Here is an 18,167-nt window from a genome sequence, read left to right as displayed (position 1 = left end):
ATAAAATAATACCAAGCCCAAAGTTTTAAAGGGTAGTGTAAGTTTAAAACAAAACATAACAGATTTGGTGTTAGTTAAACAAATACAGCCATTTGGATGTGTTCTAATTGCAACCTTTAACCTATTAATTATCAAATTTGTGTAAGCAAAATCTGACATTTGAGATATTTTTCTCTCCTTTTCTTTCTTTTTCTGGGGAGAATAGGAAATATGCAAATTAGAGAAACTGAATTTTTTTGCCGTCAGGGGAACCTGAGCCTAAAGTCGTGTTTAGAGCTTGATTTAACACTCCTCCCCGCCGGTAGCCTGCTGAATACTAGTGAGTGTGTTGCCCCTGTGAAGAGACAGAGCTCAACTGAGTCACTCCTGATTCTGATGAAAAATGACAACACGCGGGCAAAGACGCCAACGCTTGCTGTGGAGAACAAAAGAGAATGGGATGAAACAAACATCATGTATTCAATTATGAAAAGAGTCAAAGATAAAAAGCTTGAAAATGGTCACACAATGCTGATTTTCTTCGGAATGTAACTCTGCTCTTGTAGATAAATAAATGCTTTCTGACTTCAGCTCGGCAGCATACTGTACAAGGCAACCAGCTTTCAGCCTTAATATAGCTGATTATACAGTACATAAAGATCACAAACATTTCCACAGCTCTACGAAAACACAAGAAGCAAAGTTGCAGCAAAAATATCCTGCTTCAACAAACCCTCATCTGCATTTTGTAGCTTTCCTAGTAAAACTCTCCTCCATAATCTTATAATCCTATAAGCATCACCTTCACTCAGTGACGCCACAAATGTTTGAGGAAAATGATGATGTTGTTTTAATAGTCTTAATCTAAACCTGGATGAGCCATGTGCTGTAGGGATAGCGATAAAACATTTCAAAAATCCATCTGTCGTTCCAATTTGTATCATGCTTACCACACTGCACACCGGCACAAGAAATTAACAAAGGCTCAAGGCAAAAATGCCACTGAAAGTGATAATATTGTCATAAATATTTCAAATGTGGGAGCAAAATGTACAATCATTTTTTTTACCCATAATCTAACATTTAATATATTTTATAACATAATATTCTAGTTCTTGTTATATCATGCCTCTGAACACACCATAGTGATCTCTAACAGTTGATATTAATAAATATATAACTAAAAGCCACCAAGTGTCTTACAGTGCCTTTCCGTAAGTATTCACACCCCATTTGTTATGTTGCTGCCTTATGTTAAACTGCTTTAAATTACTTTTTTCCCACATTAATTTACACTCCATGCACCATAATGACAAAGCAAAAAAAAAACCAAAAAAACACAGATTTGTGACAACTTTCCAAATGTATTAAAAATAAAAGATTGAAATAAGTACATAGCATAAGTATTCATACACTTAACTCAGTACTTAGTTGAAGCACCTTTACAGCCTCAAATCTTTTTGGGTATGATGTGACAAGCTTTGCTTCGCCTCACCTCTTTACCTCTCAAGCTCTGTCAGCTTGAATGGGGGCTGGCAGGCATTTTCAGGTTTCTCCAGAAATATCTGATTGTGTTCAAGCCAAAGGCTCTGGCTGGGCCACTCAAGGACATTCACAGAGTTGTCTATAAGCCACTCTTGCTGTGTGCTATCCTGTTGGAATGTGAACCTTCTGCCCAGTCTGAGGTTCTGAATGTCCCTCAGTCCCTGCTGCTGAAAAACATCCCCACAGCATGAGGGTGGTACCAGCACACTTTACGTTTGGGATGGTACTCTGCAGGTGATGAGAAGCACTTGGTTTACTTCAAACATGATGTTTGGAATTGAGGTTCATCAGACAAGAGAATCTTGTTTCCCACAGTTTGAGGGTCCCTTAGGTGCTTTTTTGCAAATTCCAAGTGGGTTTTCATGTGTCTTCGCTGAGGAGAGGATTAAATATGGCCACACCACCATAAAGACAGGACTGGTGGAGTGTTGGAGTGATGTTTGTCCTTCTGTAAGTTTCTCGATCTGCATTATAATGGAGCTCAACTAGAGTGACCATCAGCTTCTTGGTCACCAGTATAACCAAGCCCCTTCTTCATCAATTGCTCAGTTTGGCCAGAAGGCCAACTTTAGGAAGAGTCCCAGATGTTCCAAGCATCTTCCATCATATATAATGGAGGCTACATGCTTCTGTGAAAATTCAATGCAGCAGAATTTTTTTCTAAACTCTTCCCCAGATTCCATGACGCAAGCCTGTTTCTGAGCTCTACAGGCAGCTCTTTTTAACTCAGGGCTTGGTTTTTGCTTTTCAGCTGTTAGACTCATTCTTCATTCAAATGAATTCGCCACTCGAAGTGTAGTAACATCTACAAGCGACAAGAATGCTCCTAAGCTAAATTTCAAGTGCCCCAGTAAAGGGTATGAATACTTATGCAATGGAATCATTTCAGTTTTTTATTTCTAAAAAATCTGCAAAGATGTTACAAACCTGTTTTGTGCTTTGTCATTATGGTGTACGGAGTGTAGACTGATGTGGAAAAAAAGTAATTTAAACCAGTTTAACACAAGGCTGCAACAACAAAAACGTGAAACAGATGAAGGTGTATGAACACTTTCGCAATGCACTGTATAGTTAGAAAGAATTTCAGGGGGAAAATATTTCTACTTCATAAAAAATTGAATTTCTAATATTGCTGTACACTAAACTGTAAGTGCTTTGTGGGTAATGTGGAAACCTCATACATCTGCTGCACATTCAGTCAATGAAAATGTGTCTTCTGTTGTGTCGCCCTGCACAAGAATGTAGTAGTGAACACTCCGAATGAATAGAGGAGGACATTATTGCGTTTCACGTGCTACAAGCAGTGCTGGTATTTGGAAATAGAACGTCTGTAGCTCTTTGCGTAACACACACACACACACATACTTGCTGACTTTCCGCTGAGCCAGCTCAATGAATCAAGCACATTGATCAGTCTTGCCACACTTTACATTTACTGCCATGATCAGTAATCAGACCTGCATCTATTCAGGACTGTGCAGACCTATTTAACAGCACTAACACCTATGATTGTGAACCATCAGACACATTCCATCAGCACATTCACTGCAATCTACAAAGGCATCAGGACACCTTTAGGAGCGTGTATCCATTCAGGTGTGTGTAACCTGAGTGTTTTTTTGACTGTAGCTCAGCAGTTCTGTTCAGATTGTCGCTGCATTATGTGCTGTCAAGAGGCAGTCCTGGAGATCCATGCTATGCTGCCAGCATCTAGATGTTTTAAATTAGAAAATTATAGCTATATTTATTCACATTTCCTCTTAGGCTTCGAGTGCCTTTGGAAGAAAATGTTCTTTTATTGGAACACCATGAGATTATCAAGCCAGGGCTGCATTCATCATCACAATAAGCTCATAACATTCGTCATCTTCTGCAGAGATGACAAGATACTGCGTCTTTTGGCTGACAAACACTGAGGCAACATCCCACTGCTGATTTCAAGCTTACCAGCCACCACAAATTTCATCAGACGACAAAAACGTACACGTTTGATTATGCATGTATGAATTTAGGTATGACATTCACACAGAAAACTGCTGCACTGTTCGCCATACAGAAGCGATAGAACAGCTGGCACATTTTTCACACGCACACAAACACACAGCTGGAACCCCTTGCTGAGATACAAGGCATATCTAAAGCAGCTGAGTGGAATTTCATTTACATTCTCTAAAACCAATCAAAAATATTAAATAAAAAAGACATTAAAATTGAGTACAGTGCACTTTTTGACATTCATATATATAATATTGGAAATTGAGGTTACAGTAGTTTAACTTTTAGTCACACTTGAATACAAATCCGTCACCATAATCTGGTCATCTATAATTAAGAAAAGATGATTATATTCTTCAGACAACTGTTTCACATAATTAAAAAAAGAGCCAGAGCTAGTCTGTTCATTATTTAATTTAGCTATCTAAATGCTCTATTGTTAATTCCATTGAACTGCTGATCTGTGGTTTTCAGAACAATTAATTGCCGAGGACCAACATCTCAAAAAGCCTAATCATCAAATCTACTGTATCTGCAATTGTTTTAGAGCTAGCCTTTGTGATTAACACATCATGAGCATTTTCTCAGGAGACAATGGAAGCAGGGCAAAAAACCTAACAAATAACCACATTTTGCAACAGCAGAAGAAACAAAACTTGACAGAAAAAGGAAGACCTATAAAGATCATCAGGAATCCCCTCAGGTTTTGAAAGGTAATTGTCATCTTCAGTAAAAGAGGAACCAGACAGTTAAGTGAGTTTGCAACAGAAGCTTTGCCTACTCTGAAAAAAAATCACAATTTCTAATCAAAGTAGACAATATTATAATAGAAAAGAGGGACATTCCCTTAGAAATATACACAAAGACTGCACTTCAGAAGAGAAAGCCTGCACTGCAGTTGTGTTCAAAGTCTGACAGATAAAACACATGTTAAAAGATTCAAAGGAACAAAAACATTTAGTAAAAGGTTAGAAATAAAAAAAAAAATTTAGTCAAAGAAAAGAGATTAGGCAATAAAAGTTGTTTTTCCTTTTTCTGGATGCCTCGCACAGTAGTTTCCACTAAGTTACTTTCAAAGGCTAAGTTTCAAAATTTGGCAACTGAGAAGCAACATTGGAGGCAACATATATAACGGAAACATTTAATGCAAGACTTTATAAAAAAAAAAAAAAAAAGAAAAAAGTTCTTTAAATTCTTAAAAGTTGGTGACTGATTCTCCTGCACAGCTGAAAAAAGAAGTTAGCATTACTTAACATAATAAAAATTTCCAGATAATTTATTCAACTGCATGTGATCTCACAAGATGTCATGGCTTTCTGTCTTCAGTCACAAGGAAATAAAGGTTTTTGAAGAAAATTTTTCTCCATAGTTGACTTCAGTAATGGCCAACGGGTTAAAGGTCCAAATTGCAGTTTCAATGCAGCTTCAAACATGATCTCAGCCAAGGAATAAGGGTCTTACAGTGAAACGATCAGGCATTTTCTTAAGATAAAAATGTATACTTTTGCACTAGCCCCACCTCACACGTTACGTAATCACGTTGGAAAAGTCATGCGTGATGTAGGCAAAAGTATCAGTTGTAGTGTTTACAAAGTGAACGTGCAAAGAAAGTCAAACGCCCTTCATTTGACTACAAGCACTGAGCCTCGTGACGCACTTCTGTTTTAAAATCTTACAGCTCAGTTATTTCCAGTTATGTACTTAAATGCCTAATTGTGGGATGATTTCAAATTCAGAAATTTTCAGAGACAGAAGAGATATTCTGATGATTACTGTGTACAGAATTATCCAAAGTCAACAGAACATGAAGTATTAATCCAACATAAACCCATCTGAGAAAGCGGTGGCTGGTAATCATACGTGATTGTTCACCACAGGGTGAGATGGTCTATAGTGGCCTAATCGTGACTTTGTGAGAACTGATAAATAAGATCATAATGAACCTTTATTTAACTGTATTAAATATGTTAGTCACTATTCTGTTTCATATTCTGTCATCATTTCAATGTATGTAGCTTAATGCCAAAATATGACTATTCAATAGTCACACTGTCAGCGTGTTACTATTAAAAATTATTTAAATGTTTAACTTTGTTAAATAAGGCAGTTATCGCACATTCATTCAGCCATTTTAAACAATGGAATAAACAGTATGGACTTGGAATAGGAGCACCAACGCACACAAACAAACTACAAATAAAACCAAAACTTGCAGTTGAAGTTAAACCATATAACCATAAATTAACCATTAATTTTACTACACTGCCCATAGTTTAACGATGGTAGGCTATTTGTAGTAAAAGTGTTGTTATACAAAACATTTTTAAAGAAATGCCAGCCCTAAAAAGTAGTAATAATCTGCGTTCTCATGAGAAATTGTCTGTATGTAGATGCGCTGAACACTAACCGGAAACTCCTGAGCCGTAACAAGTAGAATGTGGAAGTAGTTGTGCAAGTAGTCCACTATTTTGAAGTTGAAGGAGAAAATTAGATGTTTTTCGCCCTATTCTACCCTTTTGAACCAAAGTACACAGACAAAGAACTAACCACGCGTGACCTTTTCAACATGATTACATAATGCGTGAAGATCCGTATAAGCTGTCACATACCAGACGAGAAGCACAGCGCCACATCACATTGCGCCACGGCTTTACATTAGGCCCTTTCACAAAGCTATCCCGGTAAATTTCCGTAAAATTACCAGTATGACTTTACCGGTAAATACAAAAATATTCTGTTCACATAGGCAATGGCGTTCTGGCTTTTTTAATGGTAAGAGACCTTTCACACATCAGCATCAAAATGCCGGTAAATTCTCTAATGTCAGCAGAAGTGCTTTAGTGTCACTGTCTGTCCAATTTGACAACAAAATATGAGTGACAGGCATAAGGGGATGATCAAACAGAACGCGTTTTCACTCTTAGTATCCAACTCCAGAGTCACAGCGCTGATGAATGAAAAAGAAGGCTGGGTCTCGGGTGCAACACATTAAAAAAAGCTGCAAGATGTGACACAATGGTCAAAGATGTGCATCTTGTGCATATTTACATAGAAAAACTAATTAAAAAAAAACAGTAATGGCCAACAGGTTAAAGGTCCAAATTGCAGTTTCAAAGCAGCTTCAAAGGACTCTACACGATCTCAGCCGAGGAATAAGTCTTGTCTAGCGAATCGATCGGCCATTTTCTTCACGTTGGAAAAGTCACGCGTGATGTAGGCAGAAGTACCGACCTATTGTTTACAAAGCAAATTTCTGTAAACAGCCTAGAGTAATCACATCATCTCCATAAGAATGCTATGATTGGCTAATCTGCACCGAAGCAGACTTCATCAGCATGTTCTACATGCTCATACCGGTAATCTTTTTTCCACGTTCACACAGCATTCCAGCAATTTACTGTTAATGTTACAACTTCCCTTACTGGTAAACTGAACGAATTTACCGGTATTTTTAAAAAAAAAGTCCTGTTCACACATTAATTCTTAACAGTAATTTACCAGTAAAGACTGTATGTGTGAAAGGGGCTATTGTTTTGAGTCATTGCTAGGCGCAAGTCAAATGGTGCCACTGGGTACGTACACTCATAAAAAACAGTGTGTTCGAATTTTAATGACATGGTGTGACACAACGCAGCGCTGCACTTCTGATTCGATGTACGACCACCTTAATTGCATGCGCATTCCAAATCTAGTGCAAGACAAGCATTTGTGGTTAAAAAGTATATCAATTTCTTTTTTTTTAAGTAAATGACTGATTGATTTGTTAGATAAGACCCTTATTTCTCATCTGGGAATGTGTAGATCCCTTTTGAAGCTGCACTGAAACTGCAATTTGGACCTTCAACCCATTGGCCACCATTAAAGTCTACTATATGGAGAAAAATCCTGGAATGTTTTTCTCAAAAACTTTAATTTCTTTGCGACTAAAGCCAGAAAGACATGAACATCCTGGATGACATGGGGGTGAGTAAATTATAAGGAAGTTTGTATTCTGGAAGTGATCTAATCCTTTAACCTAGGGTTGTTCCACAAGGACTGTCCCTGTAATATGTGTACTGTAAGTCAATTTGAATGAAACCATTTGTCACAAGCATCTGTTTAAAGAAAGGAAACAGGCTGGAGTCAGTCATGATGGCTCACATTACATCCTTTTGTTATTTGTTTAACCAGTCTCTTCTTTAGCTGATCCAATTCATTTAGGGCTCCCAATAGCCCACCCATGCCAAAAGGGCAGGTCAACATAATGGCGTTGTACTTCTTATAGATTTTTAAAGGAGAATGTCAGAGAAAGGACATTGTGCAGCATATTGACATGATGTGACTTTTCTAGAGTGTATTGATTTCTTTCCAACCATGTATCCTCATGTGCTAACAGCATGTGGGCGGTTACAAGGCCTTGAGCTAGATAAGAGTCCATGACTCCTGGTTTATCCTACGGCTATGACCCTGAACCAGATCCAAGGGCACTGTCGTCTTAAAACGGGTTCCCTCACAAAGCTAAACCCTCACATAACCATCTTCAGGCTTCAATAGGCTCATCTCGCTCGAACTCTGCATTTCCTTTTGCTCATGATTGTTTTATTAGTATTTCACTCGTTGGTCCCATTTCCAATGTTTCACCCTCTGGGATCCTATTTGCTTTTGAAACAAAAACAAATTGGTTTGTTTTATTTTTTCAACTTAGAATTTATTTTCTAATTTTTATTCTGAAAAGGTGATATTGACGTTTTCCCTTCCTGCCAAACGGTTGTAAGTCCTCTTATCTCCAGAGCGGCTAGCATATGTTACGTATTGATTGTCTTTTGTCTGCCTCGCACTAACCGCTATTGACAAACACATCCAATCATACTTTCCTAAGCCTGCTGTCCATAAAGACACAGAATCGAACCCCAATCATGGGTCACAGATGCTATCTAACAGCTTTATCAGAGTCGTGCTCTAACTCACACTATGTCCTCTCTATGTCGCTGTCACTCATATCAGCCTCATCTTGGGCATCAGCGTCACTCTCACTGAGACACCAAACCTGTTGAAACTCACATTTATCTATGATTGTAATTTTCTCTTACAAAGCCAAGGTATTAGAAGGCAGAAACTATGTATGTTTGGAACCACAAGCTGTTTCTGCTGTTAAAAAAGCAATAAATGTATCATGAAACAATAAGAACTACAATGGACAGCAAGGTTTTTACTGAATAATGATGTACGTACATCAGAGTTAAACAGATTGTTGAAAAAGCATACATCAGCTATTACATTCTGAAAAAAAATGTTTAAATACAGCCTAGATGGCATTTTAACAGAGAACTTAATTTAAAGAGCCAATGTCTTCCAGAGTGCCACTTTTTCTCAACACCACAGTAAAGGTCACAGAGAGCCTGAGAGTGACATGCGCAAACATTCTTCTGAGTTCTGCCTATTATCCATTCATCTTTAAAGCAGCTTTTTCATAACAAGGCGCTTTTGGAGATAAACTATAAAGTGCAAAAGAATCCACAGCTATCTAATTTTAAAGTAGGAAAGCATTTAGAAGTTAGCGTGCATATGCAGCCTCTAAAGTACTAATCCAGTTTCATGTTGCTGTTTGAAATGTGAAATGCACAAGAAAAGTGCCCAGGGAAAGGGGAGAAAGGTGAAAAATTATGCAGGCAATAACATTTCCAGATGCTATGTGTTCAGTCAAGGACCTTCAGAGCAGAGAGGGTTTTTGATCAATAGAGCATCAGTGCTGAGATGCAGCCCTGCGACTGACATTCACATATCCATTTTTCCATCAGACATGACAATCGGATGGATGGAAGGATGGAGAGATGGATAGAGACAGACAAGTAAATGGAGAGATGGGGGGATACATGAATAGACAGATGGATGATGGATGGAGACAGGCACACGAATGGATGGAAGGATGGATGATGGATGGATGGATGGATGGATGGATGGATGGATGGATGGATGGATGGATTGATGGATGTACAGATGGGTGGATGGATGGATGGATGGACATATGGTTGGTTAAGTGGATGGATGGATGGATGGATGGATGGATGTCCATCCGGTTGGACAGATGGATGGATGCATGGATGGACATATGGCTGGACAGATGGATGGATGCATGTATGGACAGACGGATGGATGATGTAGACAGGTACATGGATGGATGGACAGACGTACGGATAGATAGACATATGGCTGGACAGATGGATGGACGAGTGGATGGGTAGATGGATGGACCGGTGGAATGATGGATGGATGGATGGATGATACAGGTGGATGGATGGACTGATAGAAGGATGGATGGGTGGGCATATGAATGGATGGATGGATGAATGGAATGGAAACAGGTACACGGATGGATGGATGGATGGATGGATGGATGGATGGATGGATGGATGGATGGAGACAGGTACATGAATGGGTGGGTGGATGAATAGATGGATGGATGGAGGGACAGATGAACAGGCAGATGGATGAATGGATGGATGGAGACAGTTAAAATGGATGGATGGATGGGCAGATGGACTGATAGAAAGACGGATGGATGGATGGACACACAGTACTGCTGGACAGATGGGTGGATGCATGGATGGACGTATGTCTGGTCAGATGGATAGATGTATATATGGACAGACGGATGGATGTAGATAGGTACATGGATGGATGGATGGATGGATGGACAGATGGGTGGGTGGATGGATGGATGGATGGATGGATGGATGGATGGATGGATGGATGGATGGATGGATGGATGGATGTACGGCCCAGATGGTTGGACAGATGGATGGATGGACGGGTGGGTGAACGAAAGAAATGGACAAATGTTGGATGGGTGGATGGATGGACCGGTGGATGGATGGATGGACGTATGGCTGGATGGATGGTTGGACGGATGGATGGATGGATGGACGGGTGAGTGGGTGGACGGACGTACGGGTTGGATGGGTAGATAGATGAATGGATGGATAGAGACAGAAAGGTACATGGATGGATGGAAAAAGATACTGTAAAAAGATGGATGGGTGGATTGATGAATGAGTGAATGAATGGATGGATGGATGGATGGATGGATGGTAGGAGACACATATTAGATTGCAGGCTTCTGGTCTTTCCAGCTCTGAAATAAACTGCAAACAAAAGTCTTATCAGTGATTGGACCTATAGGAACATCTATTCCTCCCCATCAGGATTCTTACTCGTTTCCCTTCCATCATCCAGAAATGCCTTTCATCCCTAACTTCTTTATGTTGACCGCTCTCTGGCATGGAAAGGTTGATGCATTTCCCACTCTAAAAGTAGGTGAAGACCTCCATGTGAAAATATAAAATGTTCTCCCACTCATCCTCTGTGGCAGGATAAATGGGAAAGAAGAAGGTGATGCAAGGCCTTGTATTGATTCAGTTTCTATGGCCACAAATACCTGGCAGCATAATAAGCCTGTGTGCTTCAAGATTCACAGCTTTTAAGGCATCAAATGGCCTTGCTGTTATCAGCAAATCATGCTGCTCACCACACAGTCTGGCTACCATACATCAGCGACCACATGAAAGGACCAGAAGAGAGAGAGGTAGATATTAATAGTTTTAGAGGCAGTTCTTAGGCCAGTGGTGTGTGCTGAACCGATGCTAAATGTCCAGGAATGTAAGTAGCTGGGTTATGGAGGGCTCTTGATGGGGCTTTGTTTATGACCCGCAGAAAGTAATGAAGTCACTGTCTGTGTCCGAGAGTGAGGGCTCCTGCCTTGCTCCCCAGGCAGCCACTGACTAACAGACTTTTTATACTTTAGACAAGCTTCCTAATGATGTCACGTCTAATGATCTAATCAAGCAAATATCTAATGGCTATAATGTTTATTTCACAGTAGAAATGAAATTTACTTAAAACACTTGAAAATAAAATAAAATAAAATAAACAAAGAAAAATGTTTGTATTTAAATGTATACATAATACTGGAATAAAAAATAAAGTTTAATAGTATTTGATAGACTGATGTCAACTACAAAAGATATGACAAGTATTTTCTCTTTGATAAGCCCATTTTTTCATCATTAAGTATGTGTGATAATATATGGCTGCCTGCATTTTATAATTTGCACTGTTTTAGCCTTTTGTCTGTGACTCTATAAAGTAGATAATGTGTCAAAGGGTAGAGCAGAAACTCTAAAAGGGGGCAGGTCAAAAGTTTAGGCCCCCTTTTGGATCTCTCGACTGCAACTATATTCCTTTCATCCTATCAGAACATACCTGTGAATTTTGGGTCACGAGTGGTCACGACCCACCAGTTGAGAACCACTCCACTAGAGGTAACTAGCAAGGCTCTTGAAATAAACGTAGGCGACACTTGTGAATTTATACTCTCCTCTTTGAGACCTACAGAACTTAACACACTCTTGACAGTACAGCCTACCAGAATGCACAAATATCAAAAAGCACTTCTCTACCAAACCCTCCAGTTCACAACAAGCATCAAAGTAAACACTCCCTAGCTGTGTCAGTCATTAAGTTACACAGCGAACAGACATAAAAAAATGAAGGAGAATATAGAATGACATGAAAAAATATTCCGGTCTGCCTGCCTCTGTCTCTTTCTCTTTCTGGCGCAATCACTAACAGTAATGAAAGGCATCGTGTAATCGGTAAGACAGCCCTCGAAGATGAACTGCTGGTGAGTTTGACAGGAAACGTATGTGTATGTAGATCTTTCTCATTTTTTGAAAATCTGAGTGCACGTGTAAGCGCACACGCCGCAGACTGGATGACACGCTTTGTTGTATAACAAACTTAGCAGAGCGTTCCTCAGCCTTGCATTTCTAACAGACCGAGAGGTATGGGAGATGTTAAACTTCCGTATGATGAGCTTGCCATCAGAGAGAGGATGTGACTGTTGGATGAATCAGCCTCTGACTCTTCTACCTCTTACACACGTAATGAGCAACACACCTCTAAATGTTTAATGCAGCCAGTAGGATATATGGGCTGCTGTGTCAATATGCTGTGGATAAGCAGCTTTGAAAGAAGGGCAGCATTGATTTGTAGATGACAATAATCTCCACTCTATTAACAGACAGCAAGTTATTTCTGCCATGTGTCACATTCGGCAAACAGAGCTGATACAATCAGCTATCCAATTTCAACATATTTATAATCAAAAATCTTTGTTAAAGAATTCAGAGTACAATGGGGGTGTTTGCCAAAAAATGAAAATTCTGTCATCATTTAGGGGCCATTCACACAAAATGTGTTTTTGTGTTTAAAATGTGACACCCAGGGCAGTGGAATGAATGTTTTAAAACTTAATTTCAGCATCATGTTTTTAGAATTGTCAAAAACATCCATCCAGCACATTTACATGGAAAAACAGTAGTTCTGTGTGAACGACCTCTTACTCACCCTCATGTTCCAAACCCAAACCCATATCATCTTGTTCCATGGAACACAAAATTACATAAAGAGTGTACTAGTTATGTTTTGTGCATGCAATTAAAATAAATTGGAAGCTTTTAAGCTGCAAAAAGGACATAAAAGCACCACAAAATATCTTAATGTCTCCCAAAAGTATTTCAAACTAAATTCTATCACGATTTATTCTCTCAGAATAGAGCATATGAGTCCTATGAAATACTTTTATAATATTTTTATGGTGCTCTTTTGTCCTTTTTGGAGCCTAACAAGCCACCGGTTTTGTCATATGCACTTTATTTTTCAGCGCAGAAGTAAGCTATTTCCTGGGAATGTGCAAGACTTCTGATTCATTAGACGCTACAGGTAAATAACTAGAGAAATAACAAAGTCAATAAATGTTAAAATGATTTGCACTATACCTTTGTGTGCTTTTGATTTTGAAAATAAATTACAATAACATGATAGCAAACTCCACTTACATACATAACAGACTGTTTAACTAAAAAGAGGCTTTGTTTTTCAGTGAGAAAAGAAAGCCATACAGGTTTGGAATGACATGAGAGTGAATAAATTTAGATTTTTTTTTTTTTCAAACTATGGATGGATGGATGGATGGGACAGAAGGGTAAATGGATAGATGGATGGATGGATGGATGGATGGATGGATGGATGGACGGATGGATGGATGGATGAATGGATGGATGGATGGATGGATGGATGGATGGAGGGGACAGAGAGGTGGATGGATGGATGGATGGATGGATGGCTGGATGGATGGCTGGATGCATGGATGAATGAATGGATGGATGGATGGATGGATGGATGGATGGGACAGAGAGGTATATAGATAGATGGATGGATGGATGGGACAGAAAGGTAAATGGATGGATGGATGGATGGATGGATGGATGGGACAGAGAGGTATATAGATGGATGGCTGGATGGATGGATGGATGGATGGATGGATGGATGGGACAGAAAGGTAAATGGATGGCTGGATGGATGGATGGATGGATGTATTGATGGATAGGACAGAGAAGTATATAGATGGATGGATGGATGGATGGATGGGACAGAAAGGTAAATGGATGGATGGATGGATGGATGGATGGACAGATGGATTAAGACAAACAGGAACATGAATGGATGGATTGATGGATGAGGCAGACAGGTAAATGGATGGATGGATGGATGGATGGATGGATGGATGGAGACGAACAGGAACATGAATGGATGCATTGATGGACAGAAACAGAAAGGTACATGGATGGACAGGAAGATAGTAACAGACTGATAAATAGAAGGATGGATGAATGAATGAATGAATGAATGAATGAATGAACGAATAAACAAACGAACAAACAAACGAACAAACAAACGAACGAAGCCACTGTTGGGAAGACCATATTAGATTGAACACTATTGGTTTTTGGGTCTTTGGCCTCTCCAGCTCTGAAATGAACTGCACACAAAAGTCTTGTCAATGATTGGACCTGTAAGAACATTTATCCCTCCGTGTAGAGATTTTTACTCTGTTTTTACAATTTAACTAGAAGAAACCTGCATGATCCAAAATATACTCCCACCTTCTGAGCAGGACAATGAGCAAACAAAACAGCTGTTTAGCTCCAGGAAAAACTTATAATTTAAACTTAAGAGTAAGCTGCTTGTCATACTGACGTGAGTTGATGGCTATAATGAGGAACAGTCATAAATTAACAGACATGCCCTCAACAACACTCAGCATCTCCTGTGAGGGACCACAGTCTAGATCACAACCTTAATTAGCACATGGGGGAAATTTAGGTCAGTTTAAGCACAGGAGCGAGGGTTTAGCCATGAGTTAAAGAGGGTAATTAATTAGTCACATGCAGATGCTAAACAGGCTCATTAGTGAAGTGACTGTGGGCTAAAGGACGTTTGTGTGTCTGTGCATGTGTTAATAGTTGTGAACATAAAGATGCAGAATAAATGAACACAATCCATGTTGTGAAATAGCTCATTTCATGGTGTGTGGTTGTAACAAATGCAGCTCTTGTAGGACAAAAAACTGCATGTAAATTATATATAATCTGTTAGATTACTTCTCTAAATCCATCCTTATATCCTTATGCTTGAAAAGGCTCCTCTCAACTACTGCACAGATTTAGTCTAAAATAAGAAAATACTATCTTTCAACAGGGTGATAAGAGCTGCCAGTTTAAACTGATGGGCTTTTATACTTGTTACGGGCATCTAATACATCTTCATCTCTGGCCAACTCGTAGACGCTATCAAGAGATGAGCCCATTTTAGACAATTATACCGCAGCCTGCACTGATGGGGGTGATGTCGTGGGGCACGATGAGAATGATGGGTAACTGTCAACTGTTTGGTGAAAAATGAGATCTGCATTGTGTTGAAATAAATGTCTAACGCAAGCACAAACTCCATTTTGAAATGACAGTTTGTTTTGTAGATGCTAGTATATGTGCAAAAAAAAAAAAAAGAGAGAGAGAGAGAGAGAGAGAGAGAGAGAGAAAGAAAAAGACAGAAGAATGTACATCCAGGACAATGCTCAGGAGTTCGAAAATGTTCTCTTTGCTTTTACCATTTAGAATAAAGACTTTCCACCTTATTTTTCAACACTATTTGTCAACACATTTTCTGTGAATGTGCGAGACTTCCAGTTCATTGGCCGCTATAGGAAAATAACGAGAAAAATAACAAAGTGCAGTAAATCGTAAACAGTTTGCACTACAAACCATTGTGTTCATAATTAAAATAATACATTAAAATAATATGGTAAGACACACCAGTTTGTAATATCAAGCAGCAAAACAAGCTGTTTTGTATAGCTAAAAATAGCTGGAAGCTAAATACACCATTACATTTACAAATGGCCACGTTCTCTTACAGAAAAATAAGGTGGATATACATAAAAATAAAATCAGTGCATGGGAATGATGCATGATGGATGCAAAACGCATGTTCTCAATGTCTGAATCAGTTCATGAAATCACTAATGACCTCTGTAACTGTAACAACGTGTATGAAACAAATCTGATCTGAATCTGGAACTGTAAAACAGTAGGACATTAAAACAGTTACAAACCCGTTAAAACAGCCACTAAACTACTAACACAGATGTAGTCACATATATATAAGCAGAAAAACACTACAAAACACTAGGCCATCACACAACGAATCGTTCAGTTTGCTTACGTCTCATTTTCATTTTCGAAGGATACCGCCTCCGTAAGTCGCATTTATCGGCTGAATACGGCATTACAGCTGTCTCTTTTCAGAAAAGTAACCATTACATTTAAAAGTAGGACAGAATTTACAATAATTTACGCCTCATGAACATATAACATTTGTGACCCTGGACCTCAAAACCAGTCTTAAGTCGCTGGGGTATTTTTGTAGCAATAGCCAAAAATACATTGTATGGGTCAAAATTATTGATTTTTCTTTTATGGCAAAAATAATTAGGAAATTAAGTAAAGATCATGTTCCATGAAGATATTTTGTACAATTCCTACTGTAAATGTATGAAAACTTCATTTTTGATTAGTAATATACATTGTTAAGAACATTATTTGGACAACTTTAAAGGCGATTTTCTTAATATTTTGATTTTTTTGCACCCTCAGATTCCAGATTTTTAAATAGTTGTATCACAGCCAAATATTGTCCTATCCTAACAAACTATACATAATTGAAAAGCTTATTTATTCAGCTTGCATATGATGTATAAATCTCAATTTTGAAAAAATGACCCTTATGACTGGTTTTGTGATCCATGGTCACATTTATAACGGACATTTAAGACTGACTGACTACAGCGCGGGCGTGAAGGAACATTTCATTGGTCGGACTTACTGAACGAATACGCCCACTTTACTAAACGAGTCTGAAGGAGACTCCGAAAGGCACTGAATTAGACATCTAATTTAGTAAAGGAAAACAATGAACAGGTATATCTAGTAGTGAGTGACCGTCAAAACTATAGACTAGTGTACAACAAAGAAAATGAATGATACATTAACACAAAACATTCACTTGTCACCATCAAATGGCGTAATGATAGTGAATCGATTTAAAAGAATCGAGTCATTAAGATGAATCAAAATCCCCAGCAACGTTTGACTCCTTTGACGCAGATGGAAAAATAAAGATTGACAGTTAATACTTTCTGCATGCTGGTGTTATTCATAGTTGCTGGAAATACTTCTATTGTGTATTCATCCGTGTTCATTTAAAAAAAATCACTAACGTTAACTAAAACATTTAAAAACATGAATATCAAATCAGCATGCGCTCACCACTGAATTCTTCATGGTGGATTTCACCGTAAACCCCTCCGTTTTCAGCTCTCCTTTAGCCAAAGGTTGAAATGTTCTCATTTTCGTACACATTGCTAACTAAACACAGTTTGAGCTCAAATAGAGCGATACAAATTGAAAGCCTAAAACTGAACGGAGAACACCTGTTAACTCAACGGCGTCGCATTAGTGCTTGTCTGTTTGTGTTGCCAGGGACTCACTTGAGGACGCGCTGCGGTTGCTATGGAGGGTAACGAGAAACCCGGATGTTCATCTTGCTGTGGAAACAACTCGCGCTCTGTAGTCGTTTATCAAACGTCATTAAAAATGAAAGGGAGATGGGAAATTATAGTGTAGCAAAATGATAATCAATACTGGAAAGCATTATTATGTTCCAGTGATATATGCGAGTGCATGAGGCATAGATTTTCTCAGCACATCTATCTTTTATTCACTCTAATTATATTTTGTTTTCCCAATAAATGTTTTAAGGGTTTTTGGTTTGGCTCACCTTTATAGAAGTTTAAAAGTAGACATGTGTGAGCAGTAAAACAGCAAATAACATCTTATGTATTTGTCCAGGGACATTTTTAAGTATCTAATGAGTAAGTGCAGTGGTTCTTCAACCTTAATATAACTTAAAATATAAAATGCATTCGCACATATGCTTTGATATTTAATAATCTTTTGGACATTACATTGAAACAGGTTTTGTACCCAATTAAAGGAAAAACGAAATAAACAAAATGCATAACTGCAGAGATGTCAGTGTACAGTGCATAGTATATTTAGCATTTTTTACAATATTTTAATGAAGATTTTTAAAAATATTAATAAATCAGTTATTACGTTTAGTAAATATGAATCATATTTAGTTATTTTACAATATTACAAAAATAATAATACTAAAATAAATCAATAGAAGCATTATTTAAAATCATTTTA

The 18,167-nt window shown here is 38.4% G+C and overlaps 1 protein-coding gene across 1 annotated transcript in view; it reads right to left on the bottom strand.

Moving 5' to 3' along the window:
• The window catches only part of pacrg (PARK2 co-regulated), a 134,090-nt gene extending 116,661 nt beyond the window's left edge, over positions 1–17,429 (bottom strand). The window contains exon 1 of the mRNA XM_051132701.1: positions 17,223–17,429. Coding sequence (XP_050988658.1) covers positions 17,223–17,315 — 93 coding nt within the window. The 5' untranslated portion in view covers positions 17,316–17,429. The remainder of the gene's footprint in view (positions 1–17,222) is intronic.
• Between the last annotated feature and the right edge of the window lie 738 nt (positions 17,430–18,167).

Source organism: Labeo rohita, chromosome 17, assembly GCF_022985175.1.
Source record: "Labeo rohita strain BAU-BD-2019 chromosome 17, IGBB_LRoh.1.0, whole genome shotgun sequence".
NCBI classification, from domain to species: Eukaryota; Metazoa; Chordata; class Actinopteri; order Cypriniformes; family Cyprinidae; genus Labeo; species Labeo rohita.
Note: the sequence above shows the minus strand (reverse complement) of the source record. Positions and strands in the feature narration are given on the sequence as shown.